At 31.1% G+C, this 25,830-nt stretch overlaps 1 protein-coding gene and 1 long non-coding RNA gene across 5 annotated transcripts in view; both read right to left on the reverse strand.

The window, feature by feature from the left end:
* The window catches only part of LOC136987593 (gastrula zinc finger protein XlCGF26.1-like), a 107,076-nt gene that overhangs the window by 25,332 nt on the left and 55,914 nt on the right, over positions 1 to 25,830 (reverse strand). For all 4 annotated transcript variants that reach the window (XM_067285354.1, XM_067285353.1, XM_067285355.1 and 1 more), the window contains exons 3-4: positions 11,445 to 12,035; positions 11,115 to 11,375 (exon numbers count right to left, since the gene is read on the reverse strand). In XM_067285354.1, the coding sequence (XP_067141455.1) occupies positions 11,115 to 11,375; positions 11,445 to 11,937 (754 nt within the window). In that variant the 5' untranslated portion in view covers positions 11,938 to 12,035. The remainder of the gene's footprint in view (positions 1 to 11,114; positions 11,376 to 11,444; positions 12,036 to 25,830) is intronic.
* Positions 8,069 to 10,245, reverse strand: LOC136987562 (uncharacterized). The gene is made up of 2 exons (XR_010882625.1): positions 10,035 to 10,245; positions 8,069 to 8,146 (listed from the first exon to the last, which is right to left on the reverse strand). It is a non-coding gene; the product is annotated as an uncharacterized lncRNA (long non-coding RNA).

Raw genomic sequence — 25,830 nt, forward strand, 5'->3', positions numbered from 1 at the left:
TCAATGCTGATGGTAAACTGTCTGCATCTCTTGCATTAATACTTTTATCCTCCAACCTGCTCTTATGTATTTCAATTTTTTCAGCATTCAGCACAGTACTGTATTGGAAAGGCCCCCTTTTTACAACACACACACAAGCAGGTAAGCCTGGCAATGCCCAGGCAAAATATGAACAAACATTAAAATTAGCTAACTTGGTGTTCTAACACTTCTATTGTATTATATTATAGAATTTGGTTTATATAATTACAAAGGTTATCTTACACAGCTGATCTTACCCATTTTCACTGGATGCAAGAATTAGGTCCCCCCTCTTCCAAGGCTAATTAGAGAATTTTTAGGTGGGTCTATAAATATGTTCAATTTCCAGCATAAACCCACATCTAAAATAGTACAGTAAAAATAGAATTCTTCAGGGTAATCCTTAACACTATCCCTCTCTTCCACAGGGAAATTTCCAAAATCCCTTCTTAGTGTACCAAATTTCAACTTCCAACTTCTAACCATTTGGGCTCTGCACTTATAATCAAAATGGGTTGATGATGATAATATTATAAGATGAAGAATATATATATATAGGGAAGGACGGAACAACTTTGAAACGTTAAGAATAAGTTAAATTTTATGTAATAAATACTGCTGTAAACTGAAAAAAAAGCATTGTTTATTGTCTACCAGAATGTAACCTTGCCATAGAACTGATTAAAATCAGTTTGGAAATAAAAATAATCATAATAATAATAACTTTATAAAAAGAGAGCAATTGCCAAAGTTGCCTCCATACCTGGGGCAACCTTGACAACAGTAACGGGGCAAGACAGGCAAGTATATAAATTTGTGTTATTGTTATTAACAATGTATAAGTTGGAATTCACTATTAAAACAAAGAAATAAAAGTCCAAAAACCTATTCAATATTACAACAATGAAATACAAAGTTCAAAGGCATATTTAAGTAAAGAAAACGTAAACAAAAAAAATCAAACAGATAATAAATGAAAACATCCTAATGCAAGTTAAAAGCAATATACAGTAAACAGCAGCACTGCTAGCTGTTTGAGCACCTGTGTGCAATACCAATTATGTCGCCCATTTAACTAAGACTACCTACACTGAGCTTGCCAGCAATACCAATTTGCTGCCCCTGGATGTGCCACCCGTGTGCGGTGCACGCCTTGCACGCCCACTTACAGCGGGCCTGACAGTAAATGAATTAGTGAACTCAAACAAACAGTAGAAATGGAATATGCTTAACAGCAAATTGTTTATGCCCTACACATATCGCAAATAAATTAAACCAACTCATTTTCCACATCAGTACAGGCACGAGCCCACAGTTCACACTTGCAGCACATAATCCACTTTTCCCGAGTAGTTCTATATTGTTCATTGCAATATATGCAATAAGTATTTTCATCGTCATTTTCTGGTTCTTTAGGACTTTTCTGTCCCTTTCCTTTAGAGAACTTCAAATCCGATTTCTCCAAATCCATTGCCCTTCTGGAAGTTCCTGAATTTTTAACTTTAGCCTTGGCTTCTAGTGTGTTGTGTGGGGATCCAGTTATTTCTTCTGCTTGTTGTTGTTTGCTGCCAAATCAAACCATAGCAAAACACAATCAGGAACAAGATCAGCCAATCTGCCAAAGATGCCCCAATAGTCATGCTCTAGAAACATTAAATGGAACCCTGAGAATTGGATACCAAACCACAATCTGGCCACGTGAATAAGTTAATGTTTTATCCTTCTAACAGGAAAAATAACTTTAGTTATTATGGAATTATAACAAAACATGCCAATTTTATATAAATGGAAGTAAAATATTATAAGAAATTGAATGAAACAGACAACTTATTTGATATTTCAACTACACTTGTTGGAAAACAACAGAGACACCACACTCAACAAGCTGTCATTACAACTCAATTGTCTACCCTCTAAAGAGATTCTCCTTTTATTTTATTTCAAAGAAAATTTAATTGACAAACTTGCCCCGTATGCCAAAGTTACCCCATCCTCCCCTATTCTTTAAGTCTGACTCCAAGTTTCTTTTGGTGACTCAAATATAATTCTTCTTTATGCCTAATTGCATATTTTCATAAAGTATCCCGTACACAGCAGCTTTCTCCTCTAACTTATCTATCATTCCTCAATATATCATAAATACAGTAGCCCCTTGTTATATTGCACCTCATTATATTGCAGATTCGGATATATTGCGCTTTTTTTTTATCCCCCAAATTTTAAAAGCACTAAAAAGCAATTCAGAGTCAATAAATTTTAAAATATCAATGCCATTGAATTTCTTTTTGCAACAAAATATGGTATTTTATTCCTGCCATTGTCCTTGAAACTACCATTGCAGGGAAAACAATAAATTTGTCAAGGTCTAAATAAGCAAAATAGGTGGATAGATCTGTCCACCTATTTTGCTTATTTAGACCTTGTATTTAGACCTTTAGTAATCTTATCAAAAGGAAAGAAATGATAATTAATTAAAGTTTCCTTTTGATAAGATTACTTTATTTCTGAAAATATAGTTCTAAAATTTTTACATAATGGTAACTTTATTTTGCTTTTTAGAGAACTTTTACTCTAATTTTATAAGTTTTGATGTTCTATTATATTTTCAATTACTGTATTTATCATTTTTATTGGAAAACATAAATTACACAAATTTTTAATAAGCAATTTTTTTTAATTAAATATAGTACTGTATAATAAAATTGCAACTGATATTTTGTTTTTATATCCACAGTATTTGTCTTTAAATGTCATTGTTAAAAAAACAATAATGCTAAATGGGCATTCATGGTATTGATGTTTACATAATCATCATTTATTATGATATAACCACAAATAAAATTAAGTATTGCAAAACTATGCTTATTTTATATCAAACGCTGATGAAAGAACAGAGGATAGAGATTCCATAGCATGTATAGTCTGTTTAGTATAAACCAAGAAGTTTTAGTACTCCATTATATCATGCTTTTTCTTTGTCTCCCGACAAGTGTAATATAATGAGGGACTACTATATTTGGTGCTCTTTTGAAAATTATTTTAGAGTCTTTATATAGGTCTGTCATTTCTTTCATAATGTTCTTCATTTTCTTATTAAAAATAAACTTTGTGATTGTATCAAGTCTGCTGTTTTGAATCTTTGGTCTGCTTCAAAATTCAGTACAATCACAAAGTTTACTTTTAACAAGAACAATGTAAACTCTCTAGATAGATAGATAGCATTACTTAGTAGATAGACAATAGACTTGTGTCAAGCATTTTTTCGATAAATATGTTAGATATTATATTATTACGTGTGTTTGATGTTAGTTAGGTAAGGTTAAATAAATCTTTGTTATTTTAATGTTAAACTGGTAGCAGAGTGAATTACTTCTGGGTCATTGTCTCTCAACTTCCTCCTCTGTTTGCTTACTCTTGAGTCCCCATACATGACCACACGCATGCATTTCAGTGTCAATTTTGATTTGCCAGTGTAACCAGTGTGGTGTCAGAGTATCCTGACCTGGGGTACTGTTGACACTGTTCATACAAGGGTGAATGGTTTCTTTATTCCAATTTTTCTTACTTGTAACTGATATTTCACCTGTCTTAGTTGATAACTAATTTAGTTATTTTTAATTTATTGAAACAGATTTCTATTTTAGAACTAAGCAGTAAATATGCAAAGAAATACTGCAAACCCTTGTAACACATGACTTTGTACTAATCCAACAGGAAGAGTTAAATTCCTTGAATATTATGGGAGAGCATACAATATTTTTAAATTAATAACAACATTAATAAAATACTTAGCTTACATTTAATAAAATATTAAATTATGTATTTTCTGACTAATAATTTAACAAACAACAGTAAAATATGTTACTTTCTCTTACACACAATGAAGTGATATAATAAGGCAATAGACTATCAATACATCCACTTTATTTAAATATTATATTTATTGCTAAGATGCATTTTGGGTAGAAACCCCTCTTCTGTTGGCTAAAAATATACAATTGTAAATATTACAATACTGTATTATTAAAATGCTTTTAAAATTTTATGACACCTTGATGTTCTTTCCTCCTTTTTAAAATCACATTAATTTTCATCTGTACAATTTCCTATAAATTAGTTAACTATTTTTACAACAGTTTTTACATTTAACATTAGAATTTTGTTTTATATCTGTATAAGCAGTTTAGTAAATTTTAATAAACCCAATTACATTACATTGAATCAACACTTCTACACTGAAAACTCCCATCATTCATTTTTGATATATACATCTTAGCTTTTACATTAACTCCATATTTTATCATATAATTTACTATGTTACCAGCAAAACCCAATTTTACGCCAAACTAGTTTAGAATTATTATCCAAGTATACTAATGGTTAAATATATTAATGGTTAAAATAAAATTAAAAGGCAATCAATTAGATGAATACAGTAGAGCATCGATTATCCAACCCCCGATCAACTGACACATCGGTTAACCGACCGCATTCTAGTCGGCAAATTCAAATGTCTGCTAGTGATGTGGTGCTACAATATTTGGCTTGTCTTGGCTACTTTAATATTATTTTTGTGTGTTTTAGCTGGCAACACTGCCTCAACCATGAAAGGGAGGCCAGCATTTAAACGAGGCTTAATTTTATTTAACAACGCTATCCAATTGCTGTTTTTAAAATGTGTGCGACATATATATATATTATATATATATATTTTATACTGTATTTTTCAATAAACAGTACAGTACTGTATTTATTTTGTGCAAACTAAAGAAATAATTTTTAACAATACAATAGCAACGATTATTATTTAAAAAAAAACTTTTGTTAGGTTTAACATTGATGAAAATTCAATGTGAAGTAGGTTAATAGCGATATACTAATATACTAATTACATGGGATATTCTAATATACTATACTGATAATGTATTTTTTCATACTTTTCAGTTATCTGACCAACCCCAGTCCCCAATTGAGTCGGATAATCGATGCTCTACTGTAATATTTATTCAAACATAGTCTACTTAATTATAAAAAATGGGGTTAATGTTATCCTAAGTATCGAAGGTGGCAGCTTGTCTCCGATTCCAGCAATCAGAAGACAGGGAACAGTGGGGACACATGTTCTAACCTAACCTAACCTAACCTATTCTAATAAATTACCATAATTATTAGCAACCAAATTATTAGAATTAGGTTAGGTTATGTTAGAACGTGTGTCCCCACTGTTCCCTGTCTTCTGATTGCTGGAATCAGAGACAAGCTGCCACCTTCGATACTTAGGATAACATTAACCCTGTTTTTTATAATTAAGTAGACTATGTTTGAATAAATATTATTCATCTAATTGATTGCCTTTTAATTTTATTTTAACCATTAATATACTTAAATAATAATTCTAAACTAGTTTGACCTGACACGCTTACGCCAAACTAGTTTGGCTAGGCAGAACTATTGATAGTTTGGCGTAAAATCGGGTTTTGCTGGTAACATATATATGTTACCGCTAAAGCTCAAAAGCTGTTAATGTGTACATTACCTAGCTAATCTCCAGATTAACTAAGGTGATCCATTAAAGTTTCGAAAATTGTTCAATTTCTCAAATTACCTAGGTAATGTGCAGATTATCTAGATCATCTGCACATTACCTACTAGGCACTCCGTAAAGTGAATATAAGATCTTTGCTGGAACAACAGCAACATTTCTGTACGCTTAAATTAACATAATGTTATTTATTTAATTTTCAATATCTAAAGAATCAAGTTAATACAATCAATCAATCAACAAATTAGTTGATAGAATCAATTATCAATCAATAAAAAACTGTAATACAAAATATCAAACGGTTTAAAATATTATTACAATTAGGGAAATGAATTTGCAAAATATATGATAAAATTGTGCTTACTTATTATTGCAATCTAAAGATTGGTGACACTTTGAGTTACATAGCAATTGGTTTTTGCAACAAGCACACTTATTTGTGGTACAGTACATTTAGATTTGCAGTCACATTTTCTGAAATCCTGCCCAGTATCAGGGTATTGTTTTATTGCTGTTTGACGTAAAGATATTTCTACAGCAGGGCAGTGGCGTAGTGTGGCTGTCAGCCGCCTGGGGCAGAAAAAAATTTTGCCGCCCCTTATTTAGGTATCTCAATTTAAAAGACTAAAATATACAATAATTCTAAAGAACTTTTCAGCAAGAACAATCATCATTATTGTGTACTGTACAGGTTCAAATTTCTACAAGATATTATTATTATTTATTGTGAAATTTTGCCGCCCCTAAATGCCGCCTGGGGTGGACCACCCTGCCACCCCCACTACGCTACACCACTGACGTCTTTCGTTAAAAATCTCTCTTTACAAACACTGAATTTAGATTTTGCATACAATTCTTTTAAAATACCTGTTTTAGTACCAAGTTTAAAAAACCATCCTCTGTTCTACTAAGAACCACAGCTAAAATTGAGCGTGCATCAGTTTTTGCTCTGTCTTCTTCGGGAAGTAGTAGGGAAAGGAAATGAGAGAAACAAACTTTTGAACTTTAATGATACGGAAGCCGATAATGTGCAGATTACCTAGGTAAAATGCAGAAAACTCTTGATTCCGCAGGTTAACAGATCAACCTAGTTAATCTGGAGATTAGCTAGGTAATGTACACATTAATGGCTTTCGAGCTTTATTGGTAACATAAAATTATAAAATATATATAATATATATATATATATATTTTTTAAATCATATATTAATTTTTTTGCATATTTTACATATATTACATTATTATTTCTTTTCTTAATTTATAATAATTTAATCCAGTTATCATTTATTTTCACACTTAAATTTTTGTTAATTTTATTTTTAGTTTTTAATATTTCTATACTTTCTTTAAATTTCCTATTACAGTAGAGCATCAATTATCTGAATTAATTGGAGACTGGGGTTCTTTGGAAAATCTATTTTTCAGATGACTGATTATGTACAAAAAAAAAAAAAAAAAAAAAAAAAACATTATTAATATAGTATATTAGTATATCCCATGTTGAAATGTTTCTCCGTTGCATGTCGCTTCATGTTGAATTTTTGTTGATGTTAAGCCTAAGGAAAATTTTTATAATAATAATCGTGGCTATTGTATTGTTAAAAAATTATTTCTTTATTTTGTACAAACAAAATAAATATATTGAAAAATATAAAAACAAAAAAATTACACTTTAGAAGTTAATCTAGTATCAAAAACATTTGATTCAGCATGACACGTCCTGACACAGTCCTACTGGAACACCTTCGGTTAACCGATGTTTCGGTTGATCAGTATTTGGATAATTGATGCTCTACTGTATATGTATTTACTTCTTTATGTAAAACTGTAGTGTTTTTTTTTAAATCTATATTACATTTATTGAATAAACAATGTTCATGAAAAATGAAATTTCACCTTTTACATTTTAAATCTGATATGTGTTCCTTTAATTGTACTTTTAATTTCCGTTTAGTTTCTTCTGTATAGTAATGTGTATTTTCACAAGTGCAAGGATAAATTATTTTTGCAGCTTCTAAGATATTATTTTTATTTATATCAGCTTTATTAGTAAATATTCTATTTTTTAATTTTTTATAAAGACTAGATTTTTTTAATCAAATCTCTTAAATAATATATTTAATTCTTCAAAATAAGTCTTGTATATATATAGAAATGACATATTTTAACGTTTTACTTTACTTTTGTTTACTTTTATTTTGTATTAATTATTTTTTCCATTTTCTATTGAGTAATTATTTAACAAGAATAGTAAAATATGTCGTTAAACTCACCTATCAACACTGATAATTACCACAAGCTGTCAAATTTGCAATAAGCCAACACTATGTGCCCTGTAGCTACTGACTGATATATTTCAGAAAAAATACAACACACTAAAGTACTGCACAATCTGTAGCACCATGCAACAATCATGTTTTATGATCTATAATACAATGGAATAAGGATAATATTTTTATAACGTAGAATTACAAATACAGTTGTCCCTTGATAATCCAACAGGTATGGGACCAAAGGGGTGTCGGATTACCGAAAGTGATTACATATTTGGCATTGTTTTGTTAGCAGTAGCCTAAAATATTCCTACATCTTATGAGTAAAATGCTGCCTAGGTTAATATGGAAATGAAACACCCATTTCGGTTAACTAAAACATGTTTATAAAAAGTAATATGGAAGCCAATAAATGTACTGTACATACAGTATGTATAGACACAAATAATACAGTATGTACAGTAATTTATAAACATTATAACTAAATGCCACAACGTAGGTAGATTAATTATGTAAATATGTACTGTACATACTGTGCTCACACTTTGAAGAAATCTTTGATTGTCTTTTGCTTTTTCTTGTTTAGACAATCTGTCATTGCTTGTTCTTGTATCTGCTTTAACATCAAAATTTTCTCAAAGTCATATGCTCTCTCCTCGCACCAACACATCAAAGTGTTTGCAACCAACACAGCATCATTACGGTTGACGGTGAAAGATTTTTCCTCCTGTGCTTCCTGGGTCACGTCTTCATCAGATTCTGTCATTTCCTTAATTATTTCTTCATCTGTTAAGTCAACATTGAGATTGTCATCTAAAATCCACCTTTGTGAAGTTTCACTTGATTCTGATAAATTAGTCACTTCATTGCAAATTTGAAGGGCAGCATCTAGTACAACTTGCAGAGATTGGTCATTGGATTCTTTGTCAACTTCTATTGGAAGGAGTGGGTTACCGGGCCAAATATTTTTCCATGATTTAATCAATGTAGTAGGTTTGACTTGCTACCAGGCAAATGCAGCATTGATAATCACATCTTTGATGTTAAACTTTTTCAAAATTGATATGATGTCAGCATTAGGTTGACTGACAATATCTGTAAGGAGTCGCTTCTTGTAGTGTGCCTTGAGAGTTTTGATAATGTTTTGATCCATAGGCTGAATCAATGCCGCAGTATTTTTCGGTAAGTACATTGCCTCAATATATCTATCGGAAGTTTTGATTTTTAATTGGTTCTTATCAGGATGTCCTGGAGCATTGTCTAACAAGAGGAGGACTTTCACTGACAGTTTCTTTTTTCTTAGCTCATCTTTAACTTGTGGGACAAAGCTGTTCTTGTACCAATCCAGAAAAACTTCTTTTGTCACCCAGGCACAGCTTTGGCACATGTATGTAACTGGTAGCATCAATATTTTAACACTTTTGAGGGCACAAAGTTTTTTGGACGTACCCACAACTAGCAGTTTTAACTTGTGGGTTCCTGATGCATTCACGCATACCATGAGAGTGATATGTTCTTTCTGAAGTTTTCTACCAAAAACTCTTTTTTCTTCTAGAGTGACAAATGTCTTTGTTGGAAGTTGCCACCAGTTTAGACCAGTTTCATCAGCGTTATAAAGTTGTTCAGGAGTTAGGTCTAATTCAGTGATCTTCTTGCTTAAATTCTGAATAAATTCAGATACCTCAGACTTATCTGCACTCAACTTCTCTCCACTCATCTGCAAAAATTGTATTTCATACCGTTTTTTGAAGTTTTTGAACCAGCCGTGACTAGCACGAAAATCAGTTTTCTTTGTCAATTCCTGATAAAAAAATTGAGCTTTAATTTTTAAAATGTCACCTGAAATAGGAGCATGTCTGCCTTGTTGTTGCTTAAACCAGATGTGCAGAGCTTCTTCAACTTCAGGGAATTCACTCATTTTAAGGGTTTTTCTGTCCCTAGAATCATCCTCTACAGATTTCATAAATTTTTCGATTTTGTCTTTGTTTTTCATAATGTCATAGACTGTAGCTTGTCATTATCATAGAATCTAGCTATTGCAATTGGAGTTTCACTACACTCACACCTTTTAATAATGTCCCATTTATCTTTTAGAGTCAGCGTTTTATGCTTTCATTTTGAACTTGTGCTCGTCATTGAACTGAACTTTCTAAACAAATTAAATAAAAGTTTGGCACTAAAACCCTTTACACAAAAACTCTACTCCAACTGTTCAAACAGAACTGCTCACGGAAAACACATGAAATGTGTGTCATCGTGTAAGAATTGGGTGGGGAGATTCATGTTGCAACATGCTTCTGTGCAAGCAGACACATAACAAGGACAGGAACTACGGTAACCTTGACGGGAGGTGTGTCAGACTACTGAGCATGTCGGATTACAAAACGTCGGACTATCAAGGGACAACTGTAATAAGTATCATAACGTAACATATTACACAGTCTATATTTCAATATTCAATCTAATTTAAATATCTGCTTCAATTTTCCCACGTTTTTCACATTTTCATACCTGCTAAGAGTATTGTAATTTGAATTCTACAACTTCCATTAATAAATGTTGCTTTTTTTATATATAAAACTAAATCTTTGAACATAATTAATTTTAAAAAACTTCAAATAATGAATAGATACTCATTTTGACATTTTGATATACACTACACCCTTGATGTTTGTGGATGCAGTGTTTGGGAAATTTGATCATTAGTGATTTGATCACTAATGATCAAATTATGCACTAAAATTTCATCTTCCATAAATGAGAGATTACCTACTACTGTAAACTGGAATTGGTGCCTATGTGAACTGGATGTTCAAGCAGGCACAAAGCTAAAAGATCACTGCACTCACTCATTTGTATGGTGTCTGTCATAAGTTATTGTTTTGTTTAGTTTTTTCTTTTGGCTTAAATAAAATGTCTTTTGTAGCATTATAAACCATTGTACAGTATATTTATTTAATAAAACTATTTATTCTTCAAAAAATTTTTTAAAACAGCAGTAATATATAGTCTTGGAATGAATTACACATTTAACATTGAAGATTGAACTAAAAGTTCGAAAATTCAATGTTCACAAAGGATTACTCAATCCCAATTATTCATGAACATGGGGAAACAGTGTACTTGTTACTTCATTACTAAAATGCCTAAAGTTTTCTTTAATTTTAAATTTGTTTTGAAAGTAAGTTTGATAATATTAAAAACAAACAAAATGCACTCTCAACAATTTATTAATTTACAATTTTATTAATATTTTGGGATAAAAAAAATCTATTTACCTGTCTGAATACATGGATGATCATTTGCTTCTTTTTTGGTTTTAAAAACACCACCACATCGCAAACATCTGTGACCTTTTTGACGAAGATGTGTTTTCAAATGCCTTCTAAAATCGTAGGTACGATTAGTTCCGTACGGACACATGTGACATCTGTTTAACATTCTGTCACCCTCCACTCTATGAACTTGACAATGTTTGGCCAAATCTTCAACACTTACAAATTGCATTTTACATTTATAGCACATACATTTAACTTGTTCTATAAATAAATAAATTATTTTGAAACATATTTAATAAAAATTCAATAACTTTTATAACATTTACTTACGAACAGTCTTTGTAATTGTTGGTAAAGCTTTTGCTTGATTATTTTCCATTGGATTAATATAGCCATATAAAGAAGCCAACTGATTTTTAAAAAATAATGCATATTCTTCTCTAGATACAGTTTTCCTTAAATCAAGACCTACAGTAGGAAAAGAAGATCCAACAAATAAACTCCCCTCAGAAGTTTTTAGCATTTTACTTGATGTTGGTCTTTCATTTTTTGGAACTTCTTCAGATAAAACACAAGCTTCTGGCATAACTTCAACCACCATGTGTTCTTCTTTATCATTATTATTTTCTATTTTTACTGGATTTGATTTTTTCTCTTTAGCATCATTGTCTGTGTTGGGTGAAATTTCTTTGCTTTCTGTTTTTTCTTTTTCATTTTCTACTACTTTGGATGAATTTTGTGAATTTTCAGATACTATAGATGAATTCTGTGAAGTACTAGCACTATTAAAATCAAACTTATTATCTTTTTTGTTACCATTCATAGAAGCTTTGATTGCTTCACATTTTTTGAAATAATTAATAGACTGTTGCAAAAGATATTTTGTATTCTTTCAGCACTCATAGGAAAAGCAGAAGTCATCTGAAATTAAAAAAATATTATATATATTAAATTATCCAATAGATAAAACTTTTTTCTTCTGTACATATTTTTTTGGCTGCTATTAGCATATTTATAAGCAACTTCTAGATTATATTTACAGGTTCCTACTCAAATTTTTGTTTTAAATTCCATGACTTTCCCTGACATGTCCCTTATGATATGTGCAGCACCTTAACAAAATAAAACATCACTTGACTTACTACACAACATACACTATTGCTTTTCCAACTTTTTAACTGGTTATTTTTTTCTAATTAACAGTTATATTTTTTTATAATTGATGAATTAGTAAAATTAAAATAAAAATTAAAAAGACAGAATTATGGCATGTCTTCTCTATATAAAAATAAAATGTTTTATTAAATAAAAATAATTTATCCTGTTATTAACTCATAACTGTAAAACTTCATGGCTTTAAAAAAAAACAGCCATTAATTATTATTAAAAACATTCTGTATAATCCATGTACAAAAGTATAAATTTATTAAATTTGTCCCTTAATAAATTTTCCAAACCTTATAAAATATTAATAAACTGGGAAAAAAGTTTCAAAAATCAGAAGTTGTTTTATTATGCAATCAAAATTATTAAAATGGAAAGTGATAAATACCATCATATGAATTAATATTAAGTTATTTATCAATTTTGGTTCTTTGTTATCTTTTTTCCCATCAGTTCATTAACACCTGCTCTCAAATTAAAAATGTAACTTGTGAGAGAGAGTTAAAATATTTCAAAAATTTTTATCAATGTTAGATTATTAAGAGTATTAGATTTGGCTGTACTATAGATTACTCCCTATGGAATTTTGGGACTTTGAATATATATCTGAACTCAGGGGACCAAGACTACTCTAATTTTGGACCAGAGACAAAAAATAAGAAAGTTATCATATTTATGATTTCTTGCCTTTCACAATGCATTCTATACCATTTTAGAGTTTTCCACTAGGTGGTGTTTGACTATTCACGCTCCCAATGGACTCCTTCTGGAAGAGCCGCCGGCAGGTCGCCCAGTGTTTAACGTCGCTAATTATTGATTCACGGTAGTTCTTAAACAAAAGAAAAAAAAGGAAACATACACTAAACTACAAACAGCACCACCTAGTGAAAAACTTTAAAATGGCATAGAATGCATTGTGAAAGGCAAGAAATCGTAAATATCATAACTTTCTTGTTTTTGGTCACAATACTTCTTGCTGCCTGAAGACAGCTACACTTGGTCAGCCATACTGTCAGCAAACCAAATCAACAAGATAACCAAGGAAACAAATTCCCTGGCTTTCCATGACTTTTTCCAAATACTAATGAAAATCCCTGATTTTCTCTGACTTTCCAGGTGCATAGGAACCCTATATTTATAATAAATATTTACTCTTTAAAATATATAAAAGTAAACTTATTAAAAAATTACTGCAATTTAATATTTTACAATTTGACAAATTCTAATGCATTTTGAATTAAATCAGCCTCTCTAGGAGTCTAGATGAAGAAGTCTATTGATTAAATCAAACTTGCTATGGTATGTGTATCATGTGTTTTCAAAAATATATTGTATAATATAAACATTTAAATAGTTCTGAGCTTGAATATTACATTTTTTGCATAAAAATTTGAAAAACTTCAAAGGAGGTTCTTCAAATACTGTCCTTCACATTCACTAACTCCAAAAAATTATTACACAATAAAGAATGCTAAATACGTTTAGAAATCATCAATTTAAACAAGACAAAACATTTTGAGATTGGTACATTCAGTATCCAAGCTCATTTAATAGTTTTTAAATTGAATGTATATTTGCCCCAGTATTCTCTGGCCATTTGTGAGTTTTAAGTGTGAATTTGAAACATTTTAATCAATACTTGAGATTCAAATGGTTTAGAATGCTGATGCAAATAAATGTTTGATTTTAAAAACTTAAATCTGATACTGAAATGTACAAATGTCAAAATGTTTTGTCTTGCTTAAATTGATGACTCCATCACTTATTTGCATTCTTCAAATGTTTTGACACAATATGTTGGTTTTCCTATAAAGTTTATATAATTCTAAAACAATAACATAGTAATCATACTAAGTAGTTATTTTTAATTGTAAGAAAAAGTTAAATTTAAAGTTTTATTTTACTGACTAGATAAAACAAAAATACTTTGTAGATTATTATCCTAAAATATTAATTGGGTAAAGAAAAATAAAAAGTAAAAACTGCTAGACTTTTTCTGAACTAATCTTATACTAAAAATGAATTAATTTATAAAGGAACATGACATCAGAAAGTAGACAAAACTTCTGGTTTTGTAACAATTACAGATTATTTATTTATCAAGTTTATTTAAAGTTAAATTCAAATATGATAACATAAACATCAACTTGATTCAACTGTAATGCCAAATAAACTGCTAGGTTATAAACTGAGCTATAACAAAGCTAATTTAATGATTAGATATAGTGCAATTTGACAACAGGTAGGCCATCTAATGATCAGATATGCTTTTATTCCAGCATGGCAAGTTGGCTGAGAGTCATAGAGGGCCATGGCACTGAAGTCATCCCCAGTTGATACTGTGAGTGACCAATATGGTTATATCTAAAATTTGTTAAGTAATCAATAGCTCTGGAAGCAAAAATTGGATAGGGCCCAGGTAATGTAATGGGCAACATGCCTGCATGGTCATCAGGAGTTGTGGGATCAAGTCCCATTCTGAGTTGATCTTTTCTTCCAGAATATTTTAAATTTAAATTAAAAATTTAATAATTAAATGAAATTTAAATTTTATGAATATAGCAAACTGTCTGTTGGTGTTTTGTATTTTCAAGTTATTTAATTAAAAATGAGTACTTCAACACTTCAAAATGTCATCTTTGGGTTTGAACGTATGCTATTTGAATTACAATATTTAACAAAGTACATTAAAGTATTCCAAATGCACCAATTAAATCATAGCACTTGGATTTTACATAAAATGAAATAGATGTAACATAAATGTTATTAACTCCCCTTTAGGTGCATAGAATATTGTAATGTCACTTGGGGAATGTGAATCCATGGGATACATAATGCAAATTAATGCCATTTTCATATTTTTACAGATACAAATATAATTGTAGTCAAGCATATATAATTTCTACACTTTCTCTACTATCTAACAGTATAAAATACTTGTGGATTTAAAAAAAATGAGGTTATTTATTTATATTTTCTGTAATTTGCTTTGTAAATGCAAAAACTAAACTTATCAAATTTCAACTCACTATAAATCATTTCAACTTTTACTTATTGACATCAGATTTGTTAAATTTTACAGGATTGTGTTATCATTCAACTTCAGGGTAGTAAAGCTTTGTTTATTGTCTCCCGCAAAAGTAATAGACTCTGCCTGCCCCACTATGAAAGCCAACAAACTGCTAATCGTTTTATTACTTTGTTTTCTAAACTCTTCTCTGTCAGTAGTGGATCAAATGACTAACAAATTGTTTTCTTGCACTCAGGAGAATGTTTACTTTTAGATTTAACAACTAGCATTGCCAGTGGAGGCCGAAAACGTTAGTAGATTTTTGTGTCAAGTACAACACTGGTAAAAAGGTTTTGTTTGCGACTGTTTATACTCACTCCAGTGTTAACAGTTAGAAGAAGTTTATTTTGTGTTATAGCATTGCCAGTAATGAATTCTATAATTTTATTATTAGTAATTTAAAAAAATATTGATAAAATTACCAAAAAGTGTCAGGACTTTGCTTATACATATTCTACATACATGTTGCATATACATATATAAAAATTCTAATAATAATGAAAATAACATAAGGTTATTTAATTTTAATGTGACAAATGTGCACGATTTTCTTTGCACAACTTTGTAAAATCTGGTTGCTTTTTGGTCAGTCTCAGGTCATCTTTGAGTTGAAGTCGGTAATTTTGCGAACACAAATTGTGTTAATTGTGCAACTTTTGTTTCTTGCATAAGAATTTCATTTAGGTATTGTCACAAATGCATTTTTTTGATAAAATTTCAAGAATATTTTTAGTTATAAATAAGTGAATTTGTGCATTCAACATCATGTTGTAAATTGCCAAATTTTTGATGGTCCACCCATTATTTTTTTGATTGTTTCATCTCATGCATTTAAATTTTAAATCAACTGATTTTAGAATGCTGCATGTACTGTACCTCTTCATATAATTTCGCGTACCCCCAGGGGTACGTGTACCACTAATTGGTAACCATGGCATTACAAGCTACAAGCCTGCAGAAAATTTGAAATCACCACCTCCCAATTTCTTCCTCTGGAAATATGTATGAAACACCAATGGAAAGAAAAGAACTGTCCATCTGTATAATTTCAGAATTTAATACTATCAGAAGAGTACAACAAAGTGTGGTTTGCCATTGTATTCTATGTAATGAAGCTGGCAGTTGCCACTTCAGACATTTATTGTAAATATGCAGAAAAATATCAAATAAAGTTTCATTTACTGTATTCTAGTACTCATTATCCTAAAACATACACAATAAGACAGAGAAATAATTCTAAAGGCATGATGCTGGTTGTCTATCACACAGACATGACAGATCTATGACTTGCAGAAAATTTAAACAATTTTTGTTTCTAACACCAAGATTGCATCATAAAATAATGTTCATCTCAACCTGTACCACAGCTAAATTTACAACATGTCAAACATTAATACTCTAGATGTGTGTAAATACAATGTATACGGGGTAGACCGTTTTAATTGATTCAATGGAATAACTTCAAAAATATGCATTCAACAAAAAACTATTAAACTAAAAATGTTAGTTCCATCTTGTAGCTCCTCTTAAAATCTATCACAGTTTCATCATAGATGGATGGTGCTACAAGTCTGCAAAAATGGGTCAACTTTGTTTTATTCAATGGGAACCCCTAACTTTTATTGCATATTCTAATCTTAACTCAAAAATAAACAAACTTTTATCTGAAACATCTTTTTGAAAGATGTTTCAGGGTTCCTACTGAATAAAACAAAGTTGACCCAATTTTGCAGATTTGTAGCACCATCCACCTATGATGAAACTGATAGTTCCATCTTGTGGCACCCTTTAAGTGTAACATTTTTGGTTTAATGATTTTTTTGTAGAATGTGTATTTTTTCAGTTATTCTACTGGATAAATTAAAATGGTCTTGGTAACTGTATTTTACTGCCATCTACAAACGATTTCTGGAATGAGACTTTGACAGTTGTATACATAACCTTTTTGTGTGCTAGTTGATTTCTGTTCTCTAAATTTTTTAAGTGCTTTTCTACACTTTTTATTTTAAAAAAAAAACTGATAATATTTTGAGGCCTAAAAAGTATGGAGTGTCACAAACTGTGCTCACCATAAAAACCAAGCAAGAGATAATAGCCAAGGTAGAAAATGGACAGAAGGTGTCTGTTGTTGCTAGGTAATAGTAATATGGCTTGAATATGTCTACAGTAAGCACAATCTTAGCTAAGAATGATATAATCAAGAAGGCTCAAGCAGCTAAAGGAATAACGAAAATCAAATCTGAGAAACAAAGATGTGCCATCCATGAAAAAATGGAGAAATTGCTTTTAGTTTTGATAAAAGAAAGAAAAATGAAAAGAGATGTAACTAGTATGATTATCATTCAAGAGAAGGCTAAAGAAATTTTTCGATGAAGTGAAGAAACAAACTCCACATTCTTCACGAGGAGACAGAATTCAAGGTTACCATTGGATAGTTTGCAAAGTTTAGAAGGAGATCTGGCATTAAACATGTGGTCTGTCTGCTAGTGCAGATAAAGAAGCTAAGAAGTTCTGTCTCAAATTTCAAGAACTCATTAAAATATATATATATATATAACATACTCCGAGAACCTATATCCAGTGGTGAACCACCGCTAGCAGAAAATTTTTCCCTGACAATCACCGACAAACGAAATGGAAGTTTTGGCTAGAAATAAATACAGTAGAGCGTCGAAAATTGGAGTCAATTGGGGACTGGGGTTGTTCCAATTAGTCATTTGTTCCGATTTCCGACTTTGTACGAAAAAATATATTAACCTGTCCGATGTTCAAATTTTTCTCCATTGCGTGTCGCTTCGTGTTGAATTTTTCTCCGTTGCGTGTCGCTTCGTGTTGAATTTTCATTGATTTTAAGCCTAACGAAAATTTTTATAATAATAATCGAGGCTATCGTATTGTTAAAAATTATTTCTGCATTTTGTACAAACAAAATAAATATATCGAAGAATATAAAAACATGAAAATTATACTTTAGAAATAAATCTAGTATCAAAAACGTTCAATTCAGCATGACACAGTCTGACTGAAAATCGTTCCGATTTCTGGCCATTTCGATTACCGACGTTCCGATTAACGACGCTCTACTGTACACTGTTTTTTTTTTTTTTTTTTTTTTTTTTTTAGGCAGAGAAATTTTTCACCCCGAATGGCACTGCTGATAATACACAGATGTCATCATCTCTCGAAATATAATATCCTTTTTATTTCGCTGTCCATAGCCCGCACGTGTTCCACAGCCATCTTGTATTATCTCGCGCTCATGAGATTGTGGGATCTCTCTTATGACTGGATCTAGTTTCAAGAACTTTCTTGAATCGATCGCGATTAAACCTCGTTTCGGTCGAGAGAAATCGCACCAAGGCATAGTCCCCGACCTTGCTCACAATCTAGATTGAAATGCTCGGTGCGAACGGGGTATAAGGCTCTAGTTTAGTAGTATTACAGAGTATAATACGTATATTTTAATATATTTTTTTTAAAAAAACAAATCCACTGAGAAATGTTCTGTGTGTTTAACAAGGTTCGGAAAAACTGAAAATTTTAACAACGGGTTCGGCCGAACCTGTGCGAACCCACTGAATATCACCACTGCCTATATCCAGTGTGGTGAAAAAAACAAAAGAAAAAGAAAACAAACACACCAGATATAGATTCTTGGAGTATGTTATTTAATACATTCCGGTGTTTTGTGTTGTTTATTTATATATATATTGTCCACAACAAATTTTCAATTGTTATGAAACTGGTTATTTTGGAAGAGAATACCAAACTGTACCTATGACACAAAAGATGAGAAAAATATTCGTGGGCATAAACCCATGAAAGACCTATTGATGTTACTTTTGGGAGCTAACACTAGTGGTGATATGAAGCTTAACCTGCTTCTTGTCTATCACTTTAAGAACTGTAGAGCATTCATGAAGAATTCCATAATTAAAGAAAGACTGCCAGTGATGTGATCAAATGAAAGGGCATGGATCATGCAGGTTCTTTTCAAAGAATAGTGGTTTAAAGTTTGTGCCCCAAGCATCAAGGCTTCAGACCAATGAATTGCCATTGAAAGCAGTGTTGCTATTGAACAATGCACCAGGACACCCAAAAGACCTTGAAGATATTTTGTTAGAAGACTTTCTCTGGTTGACAGTTCTGTTTCTGTCTTCAAATATCACTTTGTTGATTCAGCTAATGGATCAGTAGGTTATTGCAGGTTTCAAGAAATTGTACATTTGTGTGCTGTTTTGTCAGTGTTTTGAAACATGCCAGTTCTCCTCAATGATGACATTAAAAACATTTTGGAAAGAAAAATTTGATATTCTTGAAGCTATCCAGCTCATTTGAAAGGCATGGTCAGAAGTCACTCAACAACAGTTGAATTCAGCTTGGCAATAGCTGTGACCATTCTGCATTCAGAAAGACAGCAATGATGTCCCAGAAATTATGGATAAAATTTTGAAAATTGCTAGAGATCTGGAATTGGAGGTAAATGAAGATGATATTGAAGAGCTCATAATGGAACATGAAAATGATCTTATGACAAAAGAACACCAAGAAACTCAGAGAGATGAGTTTTCTTCTGGAAAAGAGAACCAATGCCAACATCTGCTATTAAACATCTTTCGAAGTGGGAGGATGTCAGAACAACTGTCGTAGAACAGCACCCAAACCAGGTATGCTTACAGTATTAATATTTAATGTGCCAGGTGTAACAATTTGATAATCTTATGAATCTTTTTTGACATCACTGAACATCCCCCCTTGCTAATTGTACTAAAGGAGAAATATCTCCCTTCTTACAAATTGAAGTTAAATGGAAATACAGTAGCCCCTTGTTATATCGTGCCTCATTATATCATGGATTCAGATATATCACGCTTTTTTTATCCCCAAATTTTAAAGTATCAATTGCTATTGAATTTATTTTTTCAACGAAATGTGGTATTTTATTCCTACCATTGTTGTTGAAACTACCATTGTGGGTGAAACAATAAATTAATCAAGATCTAAGTAAGCAAACCAGGTGGACAGATCAATTATCATTTATGTTTCCTTTTGATATTAAAAGTTGTTTATTTATTGGTTTTAAATACCTTCTCCACATTTACAAGTTTCTGTGAATTCAAAATTCTACACTTTTAGGTCAATTGACAATATGGCCAATTCACATAAGGGTGTGAAATTTCAAACTCAGTGCAAAATGTGTAAGGAAAAGATTACTTTATTTTTTGAATGGAAAGTTCTAAAATTTTTACACAGTAGTAACTTTATTTTGCTTTTTAGAGAACTTTTACCCTGTAATTTTATAAGTTTTGATGTTCTATTATATGTTCAATATTTATTTATTAAATTTTCAATTACTGTATTTATAATTTTTATTGAAAAATATAAATTACACGAATTTTAATAAGCAATTTTTTATGAAATGTAGTACTGTATAATAAAATTGCAACTGATATTTTGTTTTTATATCAACAGCATTTGTCATTAAATGTCATTTAAAAAAATAATGCTAAATGGGTGTTTGTGATATTGATGTTTACATAAACACCATTTAAAATGATATAACCCCAAATAAAATTTACTTGATTTAAACTATTCTCTCTCTCCAAATAACTATTGTGTTGGTATTTGTGTTGGTTGGTGTTGGAATAATACAATATCATGGCATGGATAACAAACATGCCATTGACCCTCTCTTGCTGCTCCTCTCTTCTCAGATCAAACTACCATATTACTTATACACCATGAGTTACCCACTAGTGGCTGAGTGGATAAAACCACTGAACACTGGTAATTGGTCATGGATTCATGCCTTGCAAACAGACTGGCCACATGAAGTATGATGAGCTTTCTTCACATTAGTAACACCTATGTTGGGGCCAGTTTCTCATAAAAGACCTATTCAGAGGTGTTTTCCCCTCGGCATATTGCCCATTTGCTGCATTGCCATAATCAAATAAACCAAACCTTGTCTGCCACAAGTAATACTTCCACATTTAATTAGTCATAATTCACTTATTATGGCCCATAGAATAACATGGTTTGGATAGCTGCATTATCATATCATACACTATATTTATGCCAAAATTCATCAAAATTGATGGGGGACATAGGTGTAGATATCCTTGTTAGTGGTATGTAATACAAAATACACCAGACATCTCAAACATTGAAACATTTTTTCCCTACTAAGTTATGCTTCATTGTAAATGTACTTTTAAAATAAGGAACAAAAAATGAAATTTTCAGCAAAATTTATTTCTCTAATGAGGAGGAAATGCCACACATTAGATTAGCATATCCTATATCCTATATTTCATATGTGAAAATATGAATGCTTATCAAATGAAAAAATATTTATCATCATCATACATTTCTATTTTATTTATCAAATATTAAATATAATGTATAATAATCTCTCACTAGTCACAAACTTGTCAAGGTGAGCAAGCTTAAAAGTTATGATGAACCACAGAGCAAAGTTGATAGATGCACAAGCTTCTAGTAACACCCATGCCAATAGGGTCTATAGGGAGAAATGAAGCAGAGTGACCTATAAACAGAGTCTGATCCAAAGTAGGTGGCTACTAAACAGCATCTGTTCTCTACGTTAGGAGCAGCCAAGTTATAAACATCTAGCTATGGATATTTAAGCACACTTCTGTAGAGGTAAGAAATAGTTGTTACACATCCACAACTTTGGACATCTGGGTTAACAAGGGTCACCTGCATTTGTGAGTTAGGCAGAAACTCATATTTTGAAAATCTGTGACAGTCTCCCTTGGCCATCATGTTAAGATGCAGTAGCCCTACTTGGGCCATAGCACTAGCCTAAGTATGGCTACTGCATCTTAACATTCATCATCTTATACACATCGGACAACATATCAATCCAGCCAAAATGATTTAGTGGCAATCTAGCCACTGATTAGTAAGGCAAAAAAATCATACTAATGGATGAGGTTGACTCAATCATGAATGAATTCATCATCCATACCTACTATACTACCCGAACAAGAAATAAACATGATACCCACATTTCTCAGTCAGTGTTTTTTTCAGAAAACATTCTCCATGGGTATTTTTTCTTATCTGAAGAGGTAACAAATGCAATTGATTAATGACAATTTACATTGTACATATATACATAGAAACAATAATCTTTTGTGTGTTTTTACAAAATATGTTTTATATAAGTTATATGAAGGGTTATTTTTTCAATCTTCTCCTGAAAGAAACCCTGCTGACATTAACAGAGCAGAGGATTGTTGACCAGAAAAGGACAATTATATACAACAATCTTATCCTACAAACAATACTTGATCATATTAAACAAGTATCAAAGCAGATACATCAACACACAAATACAACATCACATGGAAAAATATCACTCATCCACTAACAATACATCAGCAACAGTCACTCATGAAAATGTATACAACATGCATCAATAAAAACAAACAACAATTACAACCAGTGAGGCCATAGAACAGAATTAATTAAAACACTCAGCAAGTGTTTCTTGGAATAAATTTGTGAGTATATAGATTTAAATCCCCCACACACAAATACTCAAAACACACACATCAAAGCAAAAAAAATTCTTACACTATCTAAATACACATATACTACCAAAATATCTTCAATCAGAATGAACATTTTAAGACATACATTATTCTATTCTGGTGCAATTAACTGTAGTTATATACCATGGCTTAAAACTATAATTGCAGACAAGTTTAAAACATTTCCAAACAGGCTTATGATTTGTCTAAGACTAGAAACACAAATACATAATATTAGGCAACAATTAGACAGCCTGTCAAAATACAATAAAAACATAACACCAAATATTAAAGAGATTAGAAAAATATTCAGGAAAAAATAAAACATACATAACATGAACAACACAATACATACAACAGAAATACATTGACAATCTCAAACAAAAACTTGCAGCCAACTCAAAAGACTAAAACAACACAAAACTTGTGCAGTATGAAAAATGACAAAGTTAACTTCTCAAACAATGAAAAATTTTCCTGCAGACAACTATATACCATGACTACCAAACAAACACAGCATAATAGCATGCCAACAGAGAAACAACTCACAGACTATTTGTCTGCTAGAGTCTAAATCTGGGGCTTCCCAGTGGGTTTAACTCCTTCAAGGCTAATGAAAGTTTGAAAGGGAGTTGATGAACAAATTTACATACATATTGTATATGTATACAGTATACAATATTTTATCATTATTTAATTATTTAGTAAATACAATCATATAAAATGATGGCTCTGGAAGCAAAGATTGGATGGGATTGTGGTCTGGATATTGTAACTGACAACACAACTGCATTGTAAGCAGTTGTGATTTGAGTCCTGCTTCAGGATGATTCTTTTCTTCCAGAGTATTCTAAATTAAATTAAATTAAAATTAATTTAGTTTATAATTATTAAATTTATGACAAGATGGCAGCCTAACTGTCTACCTCTAGCAAAATTATTTTGTTTTGGATTATTGATCAGACTTAAGCAACCCAATAAAAATCTGGCAGATTATTTGGTTAATCATTAAAAATTCTTGAAGTATTTTCACTATCATTTTTAAAAACTTTCCAAATACATTAATAAAATTTATCAAAAAATAATGTGTATGTATGTAGGTAAGGGGATTGAAGAGAAAAATTTTTCTTAAAAAGGGTTCAACATCTGAAAAATGGAAAATTGATCTAATCTAATAGCATCTCTTTGTGAATGGTATAAGTTATTGTGTAAATACAAAATATAACACAGAACCTTAACCAGATATTACTTATTCATTCTAATGTTTTCAGCTGTCATTTGCAGCCATCTTCAGAATCACAAAAATGGAATAAATAAAATATTCTTTAAACTGAATATGTATTCATATGTATATTTTCAGTACGTTGCAATTTATAAACGTGATTATGTCTTTGATGGAAAAAATAACGTTTTATATTTCCAATATTCCATTTTCTGTGATCCTGAAGATGTTCACAATAGCCAAAATCATTAGAATGAATAAATAATTTGGTGGTTAAGATTCTGGGTAATATCTTGTAAAATAATCACATGAAGATGAAGCAAAATGAGACAACAAAGCATATATGAGATACTAAGCATGCCATGTTGAAATAAACACACAGGTATCCCTTGACTAATGTGATTAATTAATCCCTCAAATCCTACCATGTATATCAAAACTGTGTTAATCAGAACACTGTATCTATGTTAAGTAAAGACAGATGGTATAGCCACATAAATGAAAACTTCTGCCATATATATAAAGGGATTGCCACAATTAATTTCATGCATTAATCAAATTTTGCATTAATAAACAAAAACTAAACCTTAATAAATACAGCTACAAATTTATTGAAATAAAGACGTTTTCAAACAGATTTTACTGACTTTCCATTTACAAGCTTTTCGAATTCTTTAGAATGTATAATTACAAATTCAAAATAACAAAGTCGCAAATACAGAAATTTTAAGAATTAATAATTAAAAAGTAATAATTGATAAACACAGAAAATTAAACCTTGTAAAATAAATTAAATTAATAAATATCAAACATTTTAAAATTCGTAAGATGTAATTTTTAATAAAATGCTCATAAATTACATTTCGTAAATTTCCCACCAGGCATTTGGTAGGTTGTCTGCATCTCGATGATTGACACAGTGTCACCTTTTCTGTGCTTTATATATTTTTAATTTTTCTAGAAACCTGTTGTTGTGTAAGTTAGAAATGGACCTAATGACTTTAAATTGAACCCATTGAACACGCAAGTCATTATTCTGTGAATAAGCCACCAGTGCCGTGTTATCAAAATTTTTTCTAGCTATATATTAATGTTCCTTGACCCACTGCTGTAAGCTACGTAGTGTGGCTCCTATGTAGACTAGCCTCGAATTGAAACAATGGTCGTCAACTGGCATGGAGTAAATCTCGGTGGCTAAGTCCCATTCGTGCGGTTTTTTATCATTCTGTAGAGTATCCTAAAAATTGTCAGGTTACGTCGATATACCAAATATACGTTGCCATTATGTGCCGCTTTCTTCTGGATGTTGAGGAAAGTGGGGTTATAATTTAAGACTATCCTTTGCCTCCAGTTTATTGCCATTGTTACCGTTTTCGGTGTAAGGAAAGTGTCTATCAATTGCTTTATTCAAGAAAATGGTAATGATGCAATGAACTGGAGGCAAAGGATAGTCTTAAATTATAACCCCACTTTCCTCAACATCCAGAAGAAAGCGGCACATAATGGCAACGTATATTTGGTATATCGACGTAACCTGACAATTTTTAGGATACTCTACAGAATGATAAAAAACCGCACGAATGGGACTTAGCCACCGGGATTTACTCCATGCCAGTTGACGACCATTGTTTCAATTCGAGGCTAGTCTACATAGGAGCCACACTACGTAGCCTACAGCAGTGGGTCAAGGAACATTAA

The sequence above is a fragment of the Centruroides vittatus genome, unplaced genomic scaffold (genome assembly GCF_030686945.1).
Source record: "Centruroides vittatus isolate TY-2023 unplaced genomic scaffold, ASM3068694v2 scaffold_2520, whole genome shotgun sequence".
NCBI classification, from domain to species: Eukaryota; Metazoa; Arthropoda; class Arachnida; order Scorpiones; family Buthidae; genus Centruroides; species Centruroides vittatus.